The sequence below is a fragment of the Cervus elaphus genome, chromosome 31, assembly GCF_910594005.1.
Source record: "Cervus elaphus chromosome 31, mCerEla1.1, whole genome shotgun sequence".
Taxonomy (NCBI): Eukaryota; Metazoa; Chordata; class Mammalia; order Artiodactyla; family Cervidae; genus Cervus; species Cervus elaphus.
In genome coordinates this window covers 16723061-16747204 of record NC_057845.1, presented here as the reverse complement: position 1 = coordinate 16747204, position 24144 = coordinate 16723061, and the positions used below count along the sequence as shown (strand labels likewise).

Sequence of the window (24144 nt, the reverse complement as noted above, 5' to 3'; positions counted from 1 at the left end):
TTTATAAATGTTTCATCATATTCAATTGAAAATCATAAAAGTGTACATTAAATAAATATGTATGCTTTACTTTGAAATTTAGCTTCTGTTATGGATGGCATTGATTTGTTTATTACAAACAATGCATTTCAGTAACAGTTTCAACATGTTCAAAATGTGCAACATATACAGTTTTTGCAATGTAATTAGTTAGAAATTGAGGAAGCTTAATTATAAAATTGAATTGTTCATGAAAATCTATTTCATACTCTCTATGGATTAAGCAGTCTCTCTTCATAAAATCTTCTATAGTTGTTTAAAGAAATTAAGTGTGGTTAATCAGAGGGAACATTATGGTTTGACACTTAATTTGAAAGCCCTGTCTTGAAGCTGTGAATGATTGCTTATAGAATTACATACACCAATGAGAACCCAAATAGGAAATCCATTTATGCTCCAAGTAGATTAACAGTATTGATGCAAGCCAGGGTGGTATTGTCTATCTTTTTGTAAGTAATCGTTCATAAAAGCATGTGTATATATAAATATAAATATGGATATATATTTTCTAAAATGTCTAGTTTATTTTTAGTCTCATTTGATAGATTAAAAATAGTAAAACAGCATTACAGTGAATTATCTAATTATTGTACATTAGAAGGCAGATCTGTGATTTTAAAGTCATTTTTCTATGCCGTCAGGTCAGTCCTCTTGATTTCAGTACAGAGGTGAGCTATCAAGTTTTAAAGCTTAGCTTTAAAAAAAAAAGGCAATGGTGAAACAGTCTCAATGGTGTTGGTAAACTATTTTTCATCTTTATTTAATCTACATTCATCTGTTTTTCAGTGCCACCAGTGATCACAATGCCTCAGAAATCCTTTAATGCCACAGCAGAGAGAGGAGAAGAGATGGCATTTTCCTGCAGCGCCTCAGGCTCTCCTGCGCCCACCATCTCCTGGTACAGGTAGGTTATGGACCCACACTCTCTTGCCTTGTGTCCATGGTCAGGCTTCTGGGAAAATACTTACAATCTTATCATTTTGTCTGGAAGGAAACCATTATTTTTTCATTTCATTTAAAAAATGACGAGGCTTTTGTTTCCAGTTCAGTTGGTTAAATTGTTGAAGAGAGCAACAGAGTGATTTAATACAAGTCAAAGGCTGTGTTTATAGCTCTGGTCAGTCTAACAGGCATGTTTCTGGCTAAAATGGGTCCAGGAGCCCTGTGACTGATTCAGCCATTTTACTGTTACTACTAGAGAGTGCCCAGAAGTGGGAAATCTAGTAAGATGCCACTGTTGTATGCCCCTGGTGGCTGAGACAGTAACGAGTCGGCCTGCAACGTGGGAGACCTGGGTTCAATCCCTGGGTCGGGAAGATCCCTGAAGAAGGGAATGATTACCCACTCTAGTACTCTTGCCTGGAGAACCCCATGGACAGAGGAGCCTGGTGGGCTACAGTCCAAGCGATTGCAAAGAGTCAGACACAACTGAGCGATTAACCCACACAAACATAATTGTATATTTTGTTCGCATACTATATTTATGACAAATAAAGGTAATTTTCTAGAGCTAAATTATAATAAATTTAATGTTATATAAAGATTCAAATGAATAAAGTCTCTATTATAAATCTATTGTTTTATAATTCACTTTTATATATTTTCTGAATTTTTAAATGCTATTTGATTTCTGTTAACATAGAACAGATATGAAAATATTCCATTCTTTTAGGTTGTGACTCACGCTGTTAAAATGGAGACAATGAAAGTTTAAAAATGGAGTCTTTTAAACATGTATTAGCTATTAATTAAGGTTACTACTGAAGCAAATTTATAAATATCATGTTATAAATCATATGCTATAGAATAACTTCAAGAAAACAATTAGAAAACAAGAAAGCAATTAGAAAATAAGAAAGAAAACAAGAAAGCTTCAAGAAAACAATTAGAAAACAAGAAAAAAATATATTCAAGTTGACAAAAGTACCCATAAGAATGATTAGGTTTTAAATAACATTTTAAGGAGAATAATTGAAATTCAAAACTATTTTTCATTAATTTCTGAGCATTTACTGATATTATCTTCAGGTTTAAAATCCTTATTTAACCACTTAACATAGCAGGTAGCAATAAACAAGATATTTCTTCAGACAGGTGTTTTTAGACTTTCTTTGCAGACAATAATTCCTTTCTAACACACTTGATATTTTTTAACTGATTACACATCAAACATTAATACATTCACCCCAGATAATTATCATGTTTCTCAGAGACTTCTGGTTTCTAATGTGTATCCTTAACAGTCAATATTAGATCTAACCACAGCAAGGAAAAGCTCTTGGATCATTCATTACAGTGAACAAATATCATTTTAGAATCTTATTCTCATCATTTTATCTTTCTGGAGAGACTACTGCCTTTTGGTTTAGATTTTCTTCTTAAGTTTAACATTAGTTCAAAATTCTCATATGTATGTGGAAATATAAAAATCATGCAGTCTAGAATGAATCAGAGGCTACTATAATTGAATAACTTAACTCCATAGCTTTGCATCTCCATTTTTTTTTCATATGACATTAGTCTCATCATTTGAATGGAATAAAATAATAGATATTCTACTTGCTGGATATATACTATACAGTGGGAGAATTGGAATATATGGTACTATTCTTAAAGGAGGTAAAATTGGTATCAGAGGGAAGTCTTTACTGCGATGTATTTATCTGTGTATGTAGAAATGTTTGGACTTCCCCAGTGGTTCTGCGGTAAAGAATCCACCTGTAATACGGGAGCCACAGGAGACATGGGTTCGATCCCTGTGTCGGGAAGATCCCCAGGAGGAGGGCATGACAACCCAATCCCAGTATCCTTATCCCACGGACAGAGGAGCCTGGTGGGCTACAGTCCATGGGGTTGCAAAGAGTTGGACATAACTGAGTGACTAACACTTTCACATACACGTTATTTTTGTGAAAAAAAATTCCAAAAAGCATTAGGGCAGCAGCACAGAGAGAAAAATCCAGACTGCCTGTTGCATAGTGATACTATCTCCAAGAAGTGTGAGTGAAGTCAGTAAAGAAGGTAATTTAAGACCAAGCATTGAAGAAAAATAAGAATTTTTCACAAAGAGAACCAGAAGCACTTGGCGACATGAAAACCAAAGTGGGGATAAAAACAGAAACTCTGAATATCACTTTCTTCATTTCTGCTCCAGTGTTTCCTCTTCTGAGAAAAGTATACTTATTCTTTTGAGAATACCATGTAGATTTTTATTGTTAGCTGTTTTAATTGATGTATTCCATGGGTTTTCAAATATTAAAACAACCTTGCATTCCTTAGACTAAACCCACTTGTAATGTCTAATATGCTCTTAATCCAGCCAGAGTGTTTTTCATCATTCTAGTTTTATGTCTGTAAGTTTGCTGGAAGCCTTTTTTGTTTGTTTTCTATTCTTCTCTTACCAAGCTCATATATGACTTCCTTCAGCATATAGAATGTATTTAATAGCTATTTAAATGATCGTGTCTACTAATTGTATCATCTGTGTCTTTTCTGAATCTTTTATACTAATTGATTTTTTTAAACTTATTATAGGTCATATTTTCCTAGCTATTTACTATCCTGCCAATTTTTATCGGGTGCCAGGTAGAGAGTTTTATGTTTTCAGGCGCTGGATATTTTCATTTTCTTTTACCTTAGCTTTGGATGCAGTTAAGGTACTTGGGAGAAGTTGATCTTCTTGAGATTTGCTTTAAAGCTCTTTTAGATGGATATGGAGCAACCTTTCAGTATAAGATTAATTTGGCTGCATTACTGAAGCAATATTCTTGTAAGGAGGCAATTTAATACCTTGTGTTTTAGGAGGTCTTTCTACTCTGGATCGAAGGAATGCAAATTCTTCCTGGTCTTTGGTGAGCTCCTGGTATTACTGTGCTTTATTTATTCCAGTGGTTCTTTCCTTAGTCTGGGGAAGCCTTACTTGCATACACTGTACCACAGCCTTGTAAATCAACTACATTCCTATAAAATTTTTTAAGAAGATTGATTGGGAAAGCTCTGCAGATTCTTCAGTTCTCTCTTGTGCCTTCTCACATTTTTATTTTTTAAACCTGTAAATTCTAGTCACTTTAACTTCCCCCAGCTGAGAACTCTGTCTTCCACTACACTTCGGAGACCCTGTCTGGCTCCACCGAGGGTTTGTTTATTTGTTTTTATCCAGTCATGGACATTTTACAGAAATGCATTATGGATAACAATGACTACTTTCTATATAATAGGTTTATTGGGAGAGACACAATTAGAACCATTACCTGAATTATTATTCTTTAATAGTATTTTTAAATTGAACTCTTTAAGGAAACATGATCTCTTTTTTAAAATGAATTTATTTATTTTAATTGGAGGCTAATTACTTTAAAATATTGTAACGATTTTTGCCATATATTGACATGAATCAGCCATGGCTGATTAATTAATAATTAATTTATTATAACAGAAGAGAAAGAAAAAGATGATGGCTGGAATACTCTGGGAATTTTCTTGGGTGTACTTGTGTCCCCATCCTGAACCCCCCCTCCCCACCTCCCTCCCCATCCCACCCCTCAGGGTCATCCCAGTGCACTGGCCCTGAGCACCCTGATCTTTACAAATTGACTGCTTTAAATTCTTCAAGACCTACCCATTCATGTCAAAGCCTAGATCATGGATTTTTCCCCAAGAAAATTCCCAGAGTATTCCAGCCATCATCTTTTTCTTTCTCTTCTATTATGATAGGTCCCTCACTCCTCCCAGCACACACACCAAGTTATGAATAAATGCACTAATGGTATCTATATTACCCTCTATTACTGCCAGTCAGATTATGAATTCTTAAAATAAGTGGCTTTGTCCCACTCATCTGCTGTATTTCAAACCTTTAGAACAATATTTCACATAAAGTAGAGAAAAATCCCTTTATCATAAAAAACACTAGAATTTACTTAACTTGCAGTTTATAATGCTATGTAAACCTAGCCTTTTCATCTGTGGATTGAGGGGTGGGGAAACCATACTTAAATGTTTAGTTCTCTCATCTGTGAATGAGGATGGGAGGGAAAATGCACATGTATGGGCTAATTGTATTTATCCAGGTGAATAAGAGAAGGAAAGTGAGTCTTAAGCCACAAATTGTTAAAACTTCTAATTGATGATGATACAAATGAATATTTCTTTATTGATTAGATTAAAAATTGGACTGAAAACCCTATCTATACATAAAATTCTAGACAAAAATGCTGACATCTTGTCATTATTCATACTTGAAAATGTTTGATTACTGAAATTGTGAAAAAGCATAAAATTGCAGAGCACTGTATACATTTGCCATTTAGTATTTGCCCAGTGTTGTACACCACTTATGAATTTTTTTGCAGATTTTATGGTATATTTAGACATGTCAATAAAAACTGGAAAAATGGATGTTATTGAGTCATAGAAAATAAAAATTATTTTAAGATATGTGGCAGTACTTTCTAGAAAGCAGAACTAGAATTCACTGAAAAGATCATTTAGAATATCAGAAAAATATTGTTTCTTTCTAAGAAAATTTCTAATAATTCTTGTGTACATTTCCTTTTTAATTTAAATTCATATGGACAGGTAAAACTCCCTACCCCTAAAGTGAAGTTGCTCAGTCATATCCAATTCTTTGCGATCCAATGGACTGTAGCCTGCCAGGCTCCTCCGTTCATGGGATTCTCCAGGCAAGAACACTGCAGTGGGTAGCCTTTCCTTCTCCAGGGGATCTTCCCAACTCAGGGATTGAGCCCAGGTCTCCTGCATGGCAAGCAGACTACTTACGATCTGAGCCACCAAGGAAGTAACACCTAAAGGGAGACCCTAAATTTTTATACTTCTTGTTGTTGGTTAGTCATTCAGTCATGTCTGATTCTTTTGCGACCCCTTGGACTGTAGCCCACCAGCCTCCTCTGGGAAATCATGGGATTTCCCAGACAAGAATAGTGGAGTGAAAGTTGGTTGCCATTTCCTTCTCCAGGGGATCTTCCCAATGCAGGGATTGAGCCTACATCTCCTGCATTGAAGGTGGATTCTTTACCCTGAGCCATTGGGGAAGTCTATTGTGTCCCTGTAACCTAGTAAATAAATATATTTCGTAGATAAGTGTTGACTCACCGGAATAAAGCTTTTTTTATTTTTATTTTTGCTAATAATCAAGTCCAAAATTAACAAAAGTGCTTTTGCCTAAGGTGTGTGAAGATTTCAACACAACTCAAGTGTTATTCTTGCCTCTAAAGTCAAAGCAACTTTCAAGTATAATGTTACTACTTATGCATTAAATTTTTTTTGAGCTAATAAATGTATAAGTTTAGTTGGAATATAGCTTTATGTATCAATGACAGTAGCCATGAAGTGATTGACATTATAGGTCAAAATGCTAAAGGGATCTGATCCTGAAAAATGAACTCAGATTTATGAAGATCAACCTGTTTCCTTCTTTAGGAATGGCAAGTTCATTGAAGAAAATGAAAAGTACTCATTGAAAGGAAGCAATACAGAACTCACTGTCAGGAACATAATCAATAGTGATGGGGGCCCTTATGTCTGCAAGGCCACAAATAAGGCAGGAGAAGATGAAAAGCAGGTGCTTCTCCAAGTCTTTGGTAAGTATTATAGCATAGTAGTTAAAACTGTGATGTCTAGAGGAAGGTCTGAATCAAATTGGGGAAGTCTCTGTTGCTTATATGAGCTACTTATAATTAAATTAATTTCTAAACCTAAGTTTAGTTTTCTCATCTCTAAAATATATTTTAAAATTGCAGCTACCAGATAGATTTATTTAAGAATTATATGAGATTACACATGTAAATTTTTATAAAATATTTGATGAACTCAGCAGAGGCTAGAAGAAAATGTGTTAAAATTATACATAAAGAAATGTATTATATCTGTGGGTTGTTCTTCATAAATGTTTAAATGACACATGTTGGGTTCAGTTTTACTTTTAATATACTTCAAGAGTTCATTCAAAAGGCTATAATTAGGAACATTGACCTGTAACCATGATTAAATATCCCCTTTTCATGTAAATATCTTCCACATTAGAGCCATATTCCTTTCTTTACAGAACTTATAGAAAGTACAAAAATCAGTATATTTATTTTTTTAATTATTGATTTAGCTTCTATTATATTTGTCAGAGGAAAAGATTTTGGTGGTGGATATTTAGAATATAATTATTCTCTTTAAAAAGCAAACACTAAGAATTATATGCATTACTAATATTTAGTGTGCTTTCTCCATTTTTAACAATGTTGTTATCACAACACTTTCCCAACAATGAGAGGGGCAGGAAGGAAGGAGTACTTTGAAGAGTAGAAGGGACCAGTGTTTGCATTTGGCAGATGCAACAATACTGTTTAGACCAAAAAATAAATGGTGTACACCTGTGGACACAGCCTTGGCCAGTTGATCCTTGAGCAGCTGTAATAGAAATATTTCCTGTACCAGGGAGATTTTCATAAAGCCTATATTCTAGTTAAGTAAGACAGACAGTAAAGGATATACCAAAGTATATTAAAATAAAAATGAAATTAGAATAATAAGGTGTTCTAAGAAGAATGTGAAACTAGATGGGTCTAAAAAGGGCTATTATTTTGGAGATCATGATGTTGGAAAGTTGCTCAGAAGGGTTACGCTTAGATGTGTTTACAAAAATATCTTTAATAATGAGAAATCGGCAAAGCTATGAACCAGGAGAAAATTGTTCACATAGAACAAAGAGTAAATACATTATTTCTAATAATTCTCAAAATTATTAGAAATTATAGAAAGCACATAATTTATTCAAGTATTATTTCCCACTCAAGAAAATGTTCTTTTTAAAATGTGCAATGCTAAACATGACTTAGTATAAACTAAATTAATAATTAGAAATGATAGACTTTGAGATAATTTCAAAGGATAATCTTAATCTATCTCAATGAGCTCATATGAAATACTGTTTAATTAATTTTTTAAATTTAACTGACACTGAGTAAGAACAAAGACAAAAGGTTTCTATTTTTTTTTACCTTCTAAATAGAAAATAATGAATGAAAAATAATATGCTACTTGACTTTTGTAATTATTTTACATAGTAACAGTGAACAGATTCATATTGTGTTTGATACAAAATTGTGCATATATAGTGGAAATAAAGCTAAAACTGTTAAAGTCAATGGAATAAACATTGAATTAAAAAAATTATATATGTCCTGTTTCTGATATCAAGAATTTAATTTTCTAAGAAAAGAGCAACATACATCTATTTCAAAACTGATTACATTTAATGATTTAAAAAAAAAAACTGTTACTTGCTCTGAAGTAACAGGTGCTGACTTTTATCACTTTTATGTTCAAACAAATAAAAGCTTAAGAAATGCTCACAATACAGAGTTTAAAATTTTAAAGCTCTTTGGCATATGTAAATTTCTTAAGGGACATGTTTTTAATATTAATATAATTTAAATTAGTAGACATGATGGTTTGGTTTTCTAGCTGTCATAACTATAAAGAAATAATTATCTCTTATGTCTAATAATATTAAAACAATCTAAGGGCAAAATAAATCAACTGTAATAAAAAAGATAAATAGTATGTATATATATTTACTTGTTAAGTATTTTAAGTATTATACATAGTTACACTTACTATGTATTCAGGGTACAGTCACTATTTACCCCCCTTTTGTGAAACTATTGCTAAAGTTTAAGAGATAATCACTGCAAAAGCAAATGTCATACACAGACACACACACATAGTAAGTACACTTGTGGTTTTAAGAGGACATTTTGATTTTGTAGCTTTAAGAGGAAAAAATTAAATAGCTTTAGTTGACAAAATCTTGGAAAGAATTATATTTTTCTATTGGTTTCTAAACCACTTCAAATTATTTTTATAATCGTAATCTATGAACATTATTTTTAAAGCTCTTTCTCCTATAATTTGCAACTCTCCTGGCACTCTTATGAAGCAAGCATGGCACTATAACCACTGCAACATTAGTCATTTCATACTATGCTATTGTGTACTGAAATGCCCACTATGAATAATAATATTTTTTTTTAATACAGATCGAGTAATGTGTATATTTTTTACAGTACAGCCTCACATAATACAGCTTAAAAATGAGACTACGTATGAGAATGGTCAAGTCACACTCATATGTGAAGCAGAAGGGGAGCCTATTCCAGCAATCACCTGGAAAAGAGCAGTGGATGGCATCACTTTTTCTGAAGGTGATAAGGTAACAGCAATTTAATATACAGTGATTTTCAAAAGCATTGTATGTGCAGTGTTTTCTATATAATTAAATCTCGTATTGGTCTCCAATTCACCAAGTAACTTGTAGAAATGCAAGAATGATTTATTTTTTGAAAAGATAACTATCACAGTCAACCTAAAAATAAATTCATAAGAGAAAAATGTCAAATTTTAATATTAAAGATGTTTCTCATTAAGACACGAAGTTTTAAACTGTTAAGTTTTCCTACATACAAACGTTTGGTATACACTGAATCCATAAAATACCTTACTGGAATTTCAATTCCTCTACCTTGTACTATGAAAATGAAAATAATTTACATTTACAAAATCCTGGCTGTCATTTAACTCTTAACTCTTTCATATTTTCTTTGTGCATTAGGAAAGTAGATTTCTGCTTTTACATAATTTATGTTAACTGAATTGGCATTTTCACACATGTAAAAATAATGAGATTAAACTTACATATAATTTACATATCTCTTTTCTTTCTCAGTGTTAAAGAGCAACCTCCTTTAAACCTCTTTCATTCATTTAAGTCAATTGCCATAGAAGAAAATAATTTCCAAAATATAAGTACCTTTGATTTAACAACACTGATAGTGGAAAATTGTGAAGTCAGTTGATCCAAAATATGCTTCTATTCTTCCAACTCATCTTGCAATTTTGACAACATGCTAATTCCATACATTGACATAATAGGCTTCTCCCTGGCCGTTTACTATTTATCTTTTGAAAGAATATATTCCCATACATCAGCCTTGTTTGTCTCATATTTTCTTCATGATGCCATTTTTTAGATAGTATATCTTTTTTGGCAATAGTTACACTATTTTGATATACTTATTTTATATATGCAAGTTGAAAATCAAATTTCTAAAATGTGAATGAAATTTGCATTCTTCTGGCAACCCAGAAAAACAGTATAGAGTTTGCTTTAATATTTTCTTAACAAATAAGCATAGGTATTACTATGGTATATTGCCAAATCTGAAAGGAGTTATATTTCCATAACATACTTTAAAACTGTCCAAAAATTAGATATATAAAACTGTGGATAGTTCTTATGTCAATTTAGTACATTTCCTTGGAGAAGATCACCCAACAATGATTATCATGTTTGTAAGCCTTTATTAATCATACCTTCATATTCCTAACTCATACTTTCATTATTTTTTATAAATTTTCTGATAGGTCTCTTCTCAAACATAGCTTTCATTTTTCATTTAATTGATGTTTTCTTATATACATAACAATAATGAGAGACTCATTATATTCACTTACTTTAGCCTTAAAACATTATCAAGTAATCAGAGACTTACTTCCAATCCTAGATGAGGAGAGATTCTCAGATTACTCTAAGAGATAAAGCCTGATCTGTAATCTGTCCCCTGCCATCTCCCAGTTTGCCTGAATTCAGGTTCATTGAGTCAGACACATCCTCTGCTGCCTCCACTAGAAATTAAGCCCACTCTACACTGAGTAAGAAGTAGTTGAAATGGTATAGCCATGAATTCTGTTTTAAAGCAGAATTTTTCAAACTTCAGTCATTTGACCATCAGTTTCATTTCTTTTCCATATTTACATGCTGCCTGGACTGTCATACACTTAATTTTTTTCTTTAAATTAGGTTTTTATTTTAATTATAAGCAAAAAGATGTCACATTTTAAAATTCACATCAAAGTAAATATGAAACTATAGAGTCAAATTTGTTTCAAAATAAGCCCTAAACTTAGCATATGCACCTTCACTGGTACACATACCATAGTTTTAAAACGCTTCTTTTATTTCAAACTTGCATCAAATTAACATGATTCAAAGTTTGGCTATAAAATTTTGAGAACAAACCCTATTTGCCTTTCTTCTATTTGTGAGTTCAAGCACTTCCCTCCAATAAATAAATATGCTACATTGTTAATTAATGGGTAGAAAGTTCACAAATCTAGTAGCAAAAACTCGTTTAATTTGATTCCCTTGTAGCTCAGTAGGTAAAGACTCCATCTGCAATGCAGGAGACCTGGGTTCTATTCCTGTGTTGGGAAGATCTGCTGGAGAAGGGATAGGCTACCCACTCCAGTATTCTTGGGCTTCCCTGTGGCTCAGCTGGTAAAGAATCTGCCTGCAATTCGGGAGATCTGGGTTTAATCCCTGCCTTGGGGAGATATTTCTATTTGTGAGGTCAAGCCCTTCCCTCCAGTAAATACACATACTACATTATTAATTAATGGATAGAAAGTTCACAAATCTTAGTAGAAAAAACTCATTTAATTTTTAGTCCTTAACACCAAATGATCCTTCAAAATGATGCCAATAAACTCAGTAAATAAAGTATAGTGGAACTTCCCTGACTGGTAGTTAAGACTCTGGGCTTCCGATGCAGGGTGTGTGGGTTTGATCTCTGGTCAGGACCTAAGATCTCACATGCCTACAATGTGGCCAAAATAAATTTAAATTTGTTTTAAATTAGGGAAAAAAATAGTGATTTAGCTTCAAAAAATAACTTATTTTTATTTTGCTGAAGTAAAATATGAAATGCTGGTCATAGTCTGAGTTTAGATCAGCTCAAACTTTGTGATTAAAATAATAGGATTATCTGTTCTTTTGCATTTATTTGAAAACTGTTTTTTTTTTTCTGTGTCAAAGAAAACAACCATACTTACTGATTCACTGTTAACTTTAGTTCTTTAAGTCCAGATTGCTTTCTATTGCTTCACATAAATAGATGTATTTACACTGACATTGAAGGTTAAAAAGAAACAATACAAAGTATAAAAAGTATACTTTAACAGTTATCTTTATACTTACATGCGGAAGTCATAGTTGTACCAAAGTGTTTCTATTTTGATTGTAGAAAAGTGACAAGCATTTTTCTCCATGAATTGAGGCACTATGATCTGTACCATGCTTCAAATGTTCTTACAGAATAAAATACCAAGACAAAAGGGATTTCTAGAAACCATAAAGAGAGACAATTCTTTGATAATATGTTTTAAAATTTATATCAAATTAAATTCTTAGCATAAAGGTATTGATAATTTTACTATTGTGTTCATTATTACATTGTTTTATGCTCTATGATATTATTTTCTGAGTAGGTACAGTTTGGACCTAAAGGAAACTTCTAGAGTGGTTTTAAATGATTCATTTATGTAAACCGCTTTTAATGGAGGGCAAAGGATAATGGAGTGAGTTTTTCACATTATATGAAAATCTCTACTAAAAATTCTTAATTTTATATATATATAAAATATGAAGGTTATATTAGCCTTTTTGTATTTCCTGCTTTTTTCATTCTAAAGCAAATATGAGTTCTTGAAAATTACATTTAGTAAAATGTAAACAGTAAAATAATCTTTAAAGTAACAGAAATTTCCATTGCTAATGTTTCCTATACCATTTGCCCAAGTTCATTTGACAACCATCAACATCTTTTATTGAGGGCTTTTATGTTTCCATGTGCTGTCCTATGCACAAAGAATACAGCAGTGTAAAACAAAAAATGTTTTCTGCTTCATAGTGCACTGTTCAGGAGAGGAATCAAGGCATATTTAAAATTAGCAGTGTTTCACTTATGAATATGCAATTTTGAAATGTGAAATTTCATATCAAAATAGAAATTTTAAGTATATAAGTGGACTTCTACAGCCTCCAGATATAGCTTTGGCATATTTTTCTGTGCTATCACAGACTTAGTTCAGCTTGTTCTTCTGACAGGCCTCTGCATTGGCGCTTTTTGGAAAGTATATCATCTTCAGAACACCTCCTTTAGATTTGTTTAGGCTGACGAAAACTGCTTCAGTTCAGTTCAGTTCAGTCACTCAGTCGTGTCCAACTCTTTGCAACCCCATGAATCGCAGCACGCCAGGCCTCCCTGTCCGTCAAACTCCCAGAGTTTACTCAAACTCATGCCCCCAATCCCTCCCAGCATCAGGGTCTTTTCCAGTGAGTCAACTCTTCGCATGAGGTGGCCAAAGTATTGGAGTTTCAGCTTCAGCATCAGTCCTTCCAATGAACACTCAGGACTGATCTCCTTCAGGATGGACTGGTTGGATCTTGCAGTCCAGGGGACTCTCAAGAGGCTTCTCCAACACCACAGTTCAAAAGCATCAATTTTTCGGCGCTCAGCTTTCTTCACAGTCCAACTCTCACATCTATACATGACCACTGTGGTCATGTATGGATGTAAGAGTTGGATTACACCATTAACTTTTTTTAACTTTCTTTTTAAATCAGTCTAAGCAGTTTTCCTTCCGAACTGTTAAAACTGCTTAGACTGATTTAAAATGAAAGTTAAAAAAAGTTAATGGTGTACTTTGCAACACCTTTATATTATAGAAAACAACTTAAGATTTTCAACTTCTTTTATCTCTTAATACAATTTACAAAATGAGACTGCCAAAGCCACAATTACTCATTTAAGAAAGACAGCAGTGTTTCAAATATCTGCACTTTATTATAAAACTTGCAGTGAAATGAAAAACTGATATATGGTGACATATTTATAACATCATCTTTAATAATAAAAGACAGTTTATAATTATTTTTAATGTACCTTTGTAAGTAGTTATACTTTGCAAAATTTTTACACCTGTATTTTTATAAGGAACTTTATTAATACTTCTTTACCAAATCCTGAAGATGCATTCTAGGGTGTAATTATAGGCAATTCTTAGTGCCTGATATTAAGATTGATAAAAGCAACAATAACAACAACTAGGGACAAATAAAACCAGCAAAAATGTTTTACTAAATAATTGAAAAAGCAATCATGATATGGTTGTTCAGATATTTTAAAGACAGCCATATCCGGTTGAACTAGACATATTACTTACTGTAGGTGACTGTATCACAAAAGAGTGAAGGGAATTTATGAAATTGCAGAGACGATCCACGAATCAGGGATTGTAGATAATTAAATGTGTTATTCCAAGTGATAGAATTCCATTTCCATAAATTTCTGTATAACAGTTTGTATGATTATCAATGTCTAAAAGAAAATTCTTTAATTTGACATTACATTATATTAGAAAATCTTAAATAATATTAGTTATCCCAATATTCTGCCTTGTTGTGATATTAAAATTTGAGTTAATAATCAGGGGAAGGGGTGAGAGGTACCAAACCAAGGTTGTACATCAGAATCACATACAGAGATGTACACATGTGTACTTGTCTGAGCCTTTCTCCCTGGAAAATGTCTAAGTCTCTCTTCCAGAGTTTCAAATGTACCATGTTGTTCAGTCCTGTCTGACTCTTTGTGGCCCCATGGACTGCAGCATGCCAGGCTTACCTATACTTTACCATCACCCAAAGCTTGCTCATGTCCATTGAGTCAGTGATGCCATCCAACCATATCATTCTCTGTCGTTGCTTTATCTTTGTGCCTTGAATCTTGCCAAGCATTCAGGTCTTTTCTAACGAGTCAGCTCTTCACATCAGGTGGCCAAAGTGTTGGAGCTACAGATTCAACATCAGTCCTTCCAATGAACATTCAGGAATGATTTCCTTTATGGTTGACTGGTTTGATTCCTTTGCAATCCAAGGGACTCTCAAGGGTCTTCTGCAACCCCACAGTTCAAAAGCATCAATTCTTTGATGCTCAGCCTTCTTCATAGTCCAACTTTCACATCCACATGTGACTACTGGAAAAATTATAGCTTTGACTATATGGAATTTGTTGGCAAAGTGATGTTTTGGTTTATAATATGCTGTCTAGGTTTGTCATGACTTTTCTTCCAAGGAGCAAGTGTCTTTTAGTTTCATGCTGCAGTCACCATCTGCAATGATTTTGGAGCCCAAGAAAATAAAATCTGTCACTGTTTCCATTGTTTCTCATCTCTTTCCCATGAAGTGATGGGATCAGATGCCATTTTTGTTTTCTGAATGTTGAATTTTAAGCCAGCTTTTTCCACTCTCGTCTTTTACCTTCATCAAGAGGCTTTTTAGTCCCTCTTCACTTTCTGCCATAAGGGTGGTGTCATCTGCATCTGAGGTTATTGATGTTTCTCCCGGCAATCTTGATTCCAGCTTGTGCTTCATCCAACCTGACATTTCTCGTGATGTATTCTGCATATAAGCGTGGTGACAATGTACAGCCTTGTCATCATACTCCTTTCCCAGTTTTGAACCAGTCTGTTGTTCCATGTCAGGTTTTAACTGTTGCTTCCTTACCTGCATACAGGTTTCTCAGGAGGCAGGTAAGATGGACTGGTATTCCCATCTCTTTAAGGATCTTCTATAATTTGTTGTGATCCACACAGTCAAAGGCTTTAGTGTAGCCAGTGAAACAGAAATAGATGTTTTTCTGGAATTCTCTTGTTTTTTTCATGTTCCAATGGATATTGGCAATTTGATCTCTGGTTCCTCTGCCTTTTCTAAAACCAGCTGGAATATCTGAAAGTTCTCAGTTCACGTACTGCTGAAGCCTTGCTTGGAGGACTTTGAGCATTAATTTGCTAGTGTGTGAGATGAGTGCATTTCTGCAGTAGTTTGAACATTCTTTGGCACTGCCTTTCTTTGGACTTCCCTGGTGGCTTAGATGGTAAAAGTGTCTGCCTACAATGTGGGAGACCTGGGTTTGATCCCTGGGTTGGGAAGATCCTCTGGAGAAGGAAATGGCAACCCACTCCAGTACTCTTGCCTAGAAAATCCAGTTGATGGTAGAGCTTGGTAGGTTAAAGTCCATGGGGTCGCAAAGAGTTGAACACGACTGAATGACTTCACTTTCACTTCTTTGAGATTGGAATGAAAACTGACCTTTTCCAGTCCTGTGGCCACTGTTTATGTTTCCAAATTTGCTGGCATATTGTGTGCAGCAGTTTCACAGCATCATCTTTTAGGATATGAAATAGCTCAACTGGAATTCCATCACCTCCACTAGCTTTGTTCATAGTGATGCTTCCTCACTTGACTTCACACTCCAGGATGTCTGGCTCTAGGTGAGTGATTACACCATGGTGGTTATCTGGGTCATGAAGATCTTTTTTGTATCGTTCTTTTGTGTATTCTTGCCACCTCTTCTTAATTTCTTCTGCTTCTGTTAGATCCATACCATTTCTGTCCTTCATTGTATCTGTATCTGCATGAAATGTTTCCTTGGTATCTCTAATTTTCTTAAAGAGATCTCTAGTGTTTGCCATTCTATTGTTTTCCTCTATTTCTTTGCATTGATCACTGAGGACAGCTTTCTTATCTCTCCTTGCTAGTCTTTGGAACTCTGCATTCAGATCGGAATATCTTTCCTTTTCTCCTTGGCCTTTCACTTCTCTTCTCAGCTGTTTGTAAGGCCTCCTCAGACAATCACTTTGCCTTTTTCCATTTCTTTTTCTTGGGGATTGTTTTGATCACTGTCTCCTTGAAATGCCATGAACCTCCTTCCATAGTTCTTAAAGCACTCTGTCTATCAGATCTTCTCCCTTGAATCTATTTGTCACTTCCTGTGTATAATCATAAGGGGTTTGACTTAGGTCATACATGAATGACCAAGTGATTTTTCCTACTTTCTTCAAGTCTGAATTTTGCAATAAGGAGTTCATGATCTGAGCCACAGTCAGCTCCCAGTTGTTTTTGCTGACTGTATAAAGCTTATCCATCTTCGTCTTCAAAGAATATATTCAACCTGAATTCAGTATTAACCATCTGCTGATGTCCATGTGTAGAGTCGTTTCTTGTGTTGTGGGAAGAGGGTGTTTGCTATGACCAGGAACAACACCAGTTTCTAAGTATTCTTACAGTATCTCTGACAGTGATTAGGGAGCTTTATTTTGAAACTCCTCAAAATTGCTCTTGTGTGGGCACCCTGTAGAGAACCTCTACCTTTAAACTTACTATATTTCTTTCATCACAGCACCCACCCCCCCACACACACATGAAAAGACACACCAACACTGAAATTAATGTGATCTAGATATCCAATGCAGCTATACATAAAATAAGATATATACAAATAATTTGTTTGTATAGCTCATGAATTTCAAATATGTTTGAATTGTATCCCCATTTCAAATAAAATGACTTAGTTGCAACAGTGATTCTTTATTTCAGTTTCTGGATTTGCCACTTACCTTCTCTGTGGCTTTAGGTAAGTTGATTTATTTTTCAGTTCCATGATTGATAAAATAAATCTCCATCAAACTCCAACATTTCACTCTTCTGTACATCTTTCTCTTGAATCAGTAGATAATCATATATTTTAAGATACACTTTTTATTTCCATGTGAATTCCGTTTTAAATTCAGATATTTACTAATCTTTCAGTTTATGATTTTATAATAACTTAAGATATGAGGCAATGTATTTGCAATTTCCTTCCATGTAGCTTATCTGTACATGAAAAGCTGATTGCTTTGGTAATGTCTCTACATTGGGAAAAGAAGAGTTTCTGATTGTAGAGAAGAATGGTAAAGAGCATGCTTCTGGCACCTGTAGATTTTAATGCCAGTGTTTTTTTTTGTCTTTCCTCAGATAATGGGCTTTTCTGAAGGATTTTGTATATGAGTGACATTTTTAAAATCATCCTAATGCATTTTTTCATTGTAGTGCTCTGAGAGCAGTATTGTAGATCCCTGCTGGGCAGTAGGCAAATGGATACTTCTCTTCCTCATCTGATGTAGATGGTAGATGGTAGAATATAATTAGGCATGTTGGAAATCTTCCTGGGATGCTTCTGAGCTTGTTGAAAAGTGGATTTTCAATCATTTACAACTTTCTGAAATTTCTTTTCCAGCTCACAGCTCAAATAAAAAGTTTCTAAGATGACTAGTCATAAGTCCAAAATGTAATTAAAAAAAAAACATTTTTAAGGAAATTCTAGGAAACAATTAAAAAATAAAAAATATCATTTTTCTTTTTAAAGTATTTATTAGTGAATGGTTATTTTAAAATATACATAAGTATTTCTAGCAGAAAGAAACTATTATCTTTTTCATAGGATAATATATTAGTTGACAATTTTACCATGATTATCCTGGGAAAAACATTATTTACATACTGAAAGTTAGTTTTCTTTGTCTTTATAGCAGAAAATAATATCACCTTTTCTTGTAAATGCCATATTCTGCTTTAGACTTCATATGTTATTTACTTTATCTTTTGAAGGAATCTACTACCTTAGAGGAAAATATAAAATAATGTAGACAAAGAAATATGTAGATTTCAGTGAATATCCATAGACTTAACAAAAATAACAAATTTCCTAGTAAATGTAACTTTGATTTATTTATGCAGTATTTTAGTGGAAGACAGTAAGTTCAAGAACAAAATGAAATAAATTTTAATGAATTGCTGTACATGTAGACAGTTAGACACAGATATCTGAAAATATTTCAGTAAACATTCCAGTAAGGAACTTGCAAAAATACATTTGATAAATTGTATTGTCAATTTTAAGCATGAAGCAAAAACAAATGTATAAAAGAATGTTAGTTACATGATAATTAATTTGTAAAATTGAATACATATTAATGAAAAGTACTTTAGCATGGTTACTATAATCCCATCACTACTTTTACTCATGGATTAACAGATAATAAACTTAAATAATGTATATTAAACAAAGATCTTCAGTAATAACTATGTTCAGTCATATATCAAGTAGTTGTGTTTACTGAGGGAAAAATCCCTCTTAGGAGACTCTTCCTTGGCTATTATGTATTGTCATGATCTGTATCTTAAAGCACCATCATTGCTGTTGTTTTGTAATCCACAGAAGTTCTTATTCTACTTTCCAAGTTCTTCATTCTTGGATGCCTGATTTTTTTTTAAGTCATATTTGACAGTGTTTCTACTTATAAGAACATCATATTTATAGTCTACCAAATACATAGAAATGATATAATTTTAATATCTGTGGATTCTATCATCTTTTCCCTGACTCAAATCACCCACTCTATTAACTTCTTTTATTCCCCAGCTTAAGTTTCATTGTCTGTTATAATCATTATCATATATACACTCTTCAGTCTTTTTTTTTTGCTTTGAAAACTATTTCCAGAAAAATGCCAGTTATCCTTTAACAAACCTCAATGTCTATACCACATGTGTTGGAGGACAGCTAAACTTAGCTGGAATCATTCTGAATGATCTCCCTTTAAAACTGTGACCCATAGCTTAATGCATGCTCTCTGTTTTGCAGTACTTGGCCCATATTTTCTTGGCAACTATATCTCCTCCATGCTCAAGTTCACAAACCTCCTCTGTCCTAAGAAAGCTCAGCTGTTGAACTGGTTCCTCATTTACTAATAAAAACAGTCAAAAGGACACTGTAACCAGTTCCAATTATTGCATCTACATCATGCGTAGGTGAACCTTATGTTACTATGAATGTAATATTCAAGTTTTCAATGTAGATACTAGTTCCAGCCTTTCTAACATATCATAGACATTAGCACAATCACTTCTCTTTTCCTAACTTTTTTTTTTTACTCACCACATTATTTTTCCCATCAGAATTCAAAACTATTTCATTGTTGCTTTAATATAAATTATTCCCTGGTGGTTCAGATGGGAAAGAATCTGCCCACAAAGTGGGAGACCAAATTCGATCCCTTGGTTGGGAAGATCCCTTGGAGAAGGGAATGACTATCCACTCCAATATTCTTTGCTGGAGAATTCAATGGACAGGGGAGCCTAGCTGGTTAGAGTCCCTGCGTTCTGAAAGAATTGGACATGACTGAGCAGCTAGCACATACATATATTATAGCATATAGTATGTAGATAACATGATATAATTTACACATAGAATATATTTATGATATATTATACATGAAATGGACATAAACATTCTTGCATGTCTTTTTTCCTGTATTTCCAATTTTGTTTTTCTTCCAGTTTTATTGAGGCATAATTGGGATAAAGCGCTATATAAGCTTTAAGACACACAGCATACTTATTTGACTTGTGTATATCATGAAGTGGTTATCACAGTAAGTTTAGGGAACATTCAGTATCTCAGATATAAATAAAATTAAAGAATATAAAAAATGTTTCATTATGGTGAGAACTAATAGGAACGGCTCTCTCAGTGTTCATATATAAATTTTTTTGTTGTTCAGTTGTTGTGTCCGGCTATTTGTGACCCCATAAACTATAGCCTGCCAGATTCCTCTATTCTCCACTGTCTCCTGGAGTTTGCTCAAATTCTGTCCATTGAGTCAGCGACGCTCTCTCTCTCCCTTTATAAAAAACTATATTCATTTAAATATAAATTTATATATGTATAAAGATATATGTTATATATAGCACATATAGCTTACAGTAGTGTTAATTATATTTATCATATTGTATCTTACATTCTTAATACTTAATATACAAACTTAATACTTAATACACAAAGTTTGTGTCTTTTGACTGCCTTGATCCAGCCCTGCCTCTGGGCACCACCAATCTAAATATGAACTCTTTTTTCTATGAATTTGCTTTTTTTTTAGAATATATTAATAATTGACCTTTCATACTATGTGAGGTTCTGTTATACAATATTGTGACTCAGCAGTTCTGTTATCTCACAATAATCTGTACCCATACTAAGGTATTATATAGTTATTCAACCACCCTTGGATCCAACATCACCCTATCTATAGTGGGCCAACATCAAATTCAGAGCACCTTGTCCATTGAGTCGGTGATGCTATCCAACTACCTCATTTTCCTCCACCTCCTTCTCCTGCCCTCAATCTTTCCCAGCATCAGGCTCTTTTCCAATGAGTCAACTCTTCTCAGCAGGTGGCCAAATTATTGGAGATTCAGCTTCAGCATCAGTACTTCCAATGAATGTTCAAGGTTACTTTCCTTTGATTGACTCATTTGATCTCCTTGAAGTCCAAGGGACTCTAAAGAGTCTTCTTCAGCACCACAATTAGAAAGCTTCAATTCTTCAGTACTCGGCCTTCCATATGGCCCAACTTTCACATTTGTACATTACTGCTGGAAAAAACATGTTGTTCAGTCACAAAGGCACGTCCGACTGTTTGCGATCCCATGGACTGCAGCACACCAGGCTTCCCTGTCCTTCACTATCTCCCAGAGTTTGCTCAAATTCATGTCCACTGAGTTGGTGATGCTACCCAACCATATCATTCTCTGCTGCCCTCTTCTCCTTTTGCTTCATTTTTTCCCAGCATCAAAATCTTTTCCAATGAGTCGGCTCTTAGTGTCAGGTGGCCAGAAGATTGGAGTTTCAGATTTAGCAGCAGTCCTCCAATGAATATTCAGGGTTCATTTCCTTTAGGATTGACTTATTTGATCTCCTCACAGTCCAAGGAACTCTTAAGAGTCTTCTCCAACCTCATAATTTGAAAGCATCTGTTCTTCAGTCTCAGCCTTCTTTATGGTCCACCTCTCACATTTGTACATTACTACTGGAAAAACCCTAGCTTTGACTATGCAAACTTTTGTTGGCAAAGTAGTATCTCTATTTTGTAATAAGCCACCTATGTTTGTCATGGCTTTTCTTCCAGCGAGCAAATGCGTTTTAATTTCATGGCTGCAGTCACCATCCACAGTGATTTTTGAGCCCAAGAAAATAAAATCTGTCATTGTTTCCATTTTTACCCACCTGTTTACCATGAAGTAATGGGACTGGATGCCATGATCTTAGTTTTCTGAATGTTGAGTTTTAAGCTAGCCTTTTCACTCTTCTCTTTCACCCTCATCAAGAGGCTGTTTAGTTCCTCCTCACTTTCTGCCTTTAGAGTGGTGTCATCTGCATATCTGAGGTTGTTGATATTTCTCCTAGCAGTCTTGATTCCAGCTTGTGATTCATCCTGCCTGACATTTTTCATGATGTACTCTGCATAAAAATTAAATAAGCAGGGTTACGATATACAGCCTTGACATACTCTGATACAGATGGCAAGTAGGCATATGAAAAGATGCTCAACATCACCAATCATCAGAGAAATCCAAATCAAAACCACAGTGACATATAACCTTACACCTTTTGGAATGGCTATTATCAAAAAGGCAACAAATGTCAAGTGTTGGTGAAGATGTATAGAAAAGGGAGCCCTGTGCACTGTTGCTGGGAATGTAAATTGGTGCACCCACTATGGAAATCTGTGTAGAATCCTCATAAAACTAAAAGTGTAACTACTATATGATATATGATATAGCAGTTCCACTACTGAGTATTCATTCACAGAAAATGTAATAGTAGTCATTTAGTTGCTAATCATGTCTGACTCTTGGATGTTGAGAAAATGTAAATAGCAATTCAAAAAGATATATACATCCCTAGCTTAATTGCACCTTTATTTATAAGAGTCAAGGTACAGAAGCACCCTAAGTGTCCATCAGTGTATGCATGGATAAAGAAGATGTGACATATAAATATTTTTCAGTCATAAAAAAAGAATGAACTCTTGGCAACATGTATGGTCCTAGAGGGCATTATGCCAACAGAAATAATTCAGACATAGAAAGACAAAACTACTATTTCACTTATATGTGAAATCTAAAAAACAATACAAATGAGCAGACATAACACAGCAGAGACAGACTTAAAGATATAGAGAATGAACAGGTGATTTGGTGGGAGGGGAATAAATAAATGAGGGACCTTAAGAGCTACAAGCTTCCAGTTCCAAAATAAATGAGTCATGCGTGTGAAATGCACAGTGTGGGTAACCATAGATATAGCCTTCTTATGAAAGTGAAAGTGATAGTCGCTCAGTTGTGTAAGACTCTTTGTGACCGCATTGATTGTAGCCTGCCAGGCTCCTCTGTTCATGGGATTTTCCAGTCAAGAATACTGGAGAGGGTTGCCAGTTCCTTCTCCAGGCCATCTTCCAGACCCAGGGATCGAACCCAGGTCTCCCACATTGCAGGCAGATGCTTTCCCATCTGAACTACCAGGGAAGCCCACCCTTCATGTATGAGTATATATTTCAAGTCTGTGTATATATGTAGACAGGTAGATATTGGATTGGCCAGAAAGTTGTTTTGAATTTTTCTGTAAGATGTTATGAAAAACCTGAACAAACTTTTTAGCCAACCCAGTAACTACCATATTTGACTTCCAGATCTCATCTGGGCTGAGCCTCTATTCATTGAAAATCTCTTGAAAATGTTGTTTAATCCTGTTCTCTCTAAATTCTTCCTAGAATTACCTCTTGAATATATTCCAGTCTGGCTTTGATCACATGACTCCACAAAAGCTCTTTGGAAAGCTTGTTACTAGTAACATTCACTTTTCTAAATTTTATCACAAATTAAGAAACCTAACTTTACTTTTTTACCTAAGAGAAGCATTGATCCAATTAAATAATCCTTTCTTCTTGCTGCATGGACTTTGACTTATGGTATGCATGCGTGCATGCTAAGTTGCTTCAGTTGTATCCAACTCTTTGCAACCCTATGGGCTGTATCCTGCCAGGCTCCTGTCCATGAGATTCTCCAGGCAAAAATACTGGAGTGGGTTGCCATGCCCTCCTCCAGGGGATCTTCCAGATCCAGAGATCAAACCTGTGTCTCATGTCTCCTGCATTGAGTTGAGAGTTCTTTACCACTATTACCACCTGGGAAGCTATGGCTTCTGGTATACTTTCCTGATTTTTCTCTCATCAGTCTTGGTCTTCTAATTGACCTCTAAATTATCTAGGGCTCTAAATTGGGGTTTGCTATTAGAGTCCTTTCTCTAACTATGTTTATTCCCTTGATTTATTCATTTTGTCTCATGCCTTTAGTTACCAACTAGATTCAAAAAAATTCAAAATTTTAACATGAGCTTTTCAACTAAACCCTAGTTGTCTGTATCCAGTCACCTACCAGGTAGCTACATTTGGATATTAAATAAGTACCTTGATGTAAAATACCCAATCCAGCTCTGTACATTGTCTCTAGTTCCACATCTTCCTCAGTCATCCCCA

General features: G+C 34.3%; 1 protein-coding gene across 2 annotated transcripts in view; it reads left to right on the top strand.

Annotated features, from left to right (window-relative positions):
* NCAM2 (neural cell adhesion molecule 2) overlaps positions 1-24144 on the top strand; it is a 530165-nt gene that overhangs the window by 359914 nt on the left and 146107 nt on the right. For both annotated transcript variants that reach the window (XM_043892666.1, XM_043892667.1), the window contains exons 6-8: positions 826-943; positions 6478-6638; positions 9117-9262. In XM_043892666.1, the coding sequence (XP_043748601.1) occupies positions 826-943; positions 6478-6638; positions 9117-9262 (425 nt within the window). The remainder of the gene's footprint in view (positions 1-825; positions 944-6477; positions 6639-9116; positions 9263-24144) is intronic.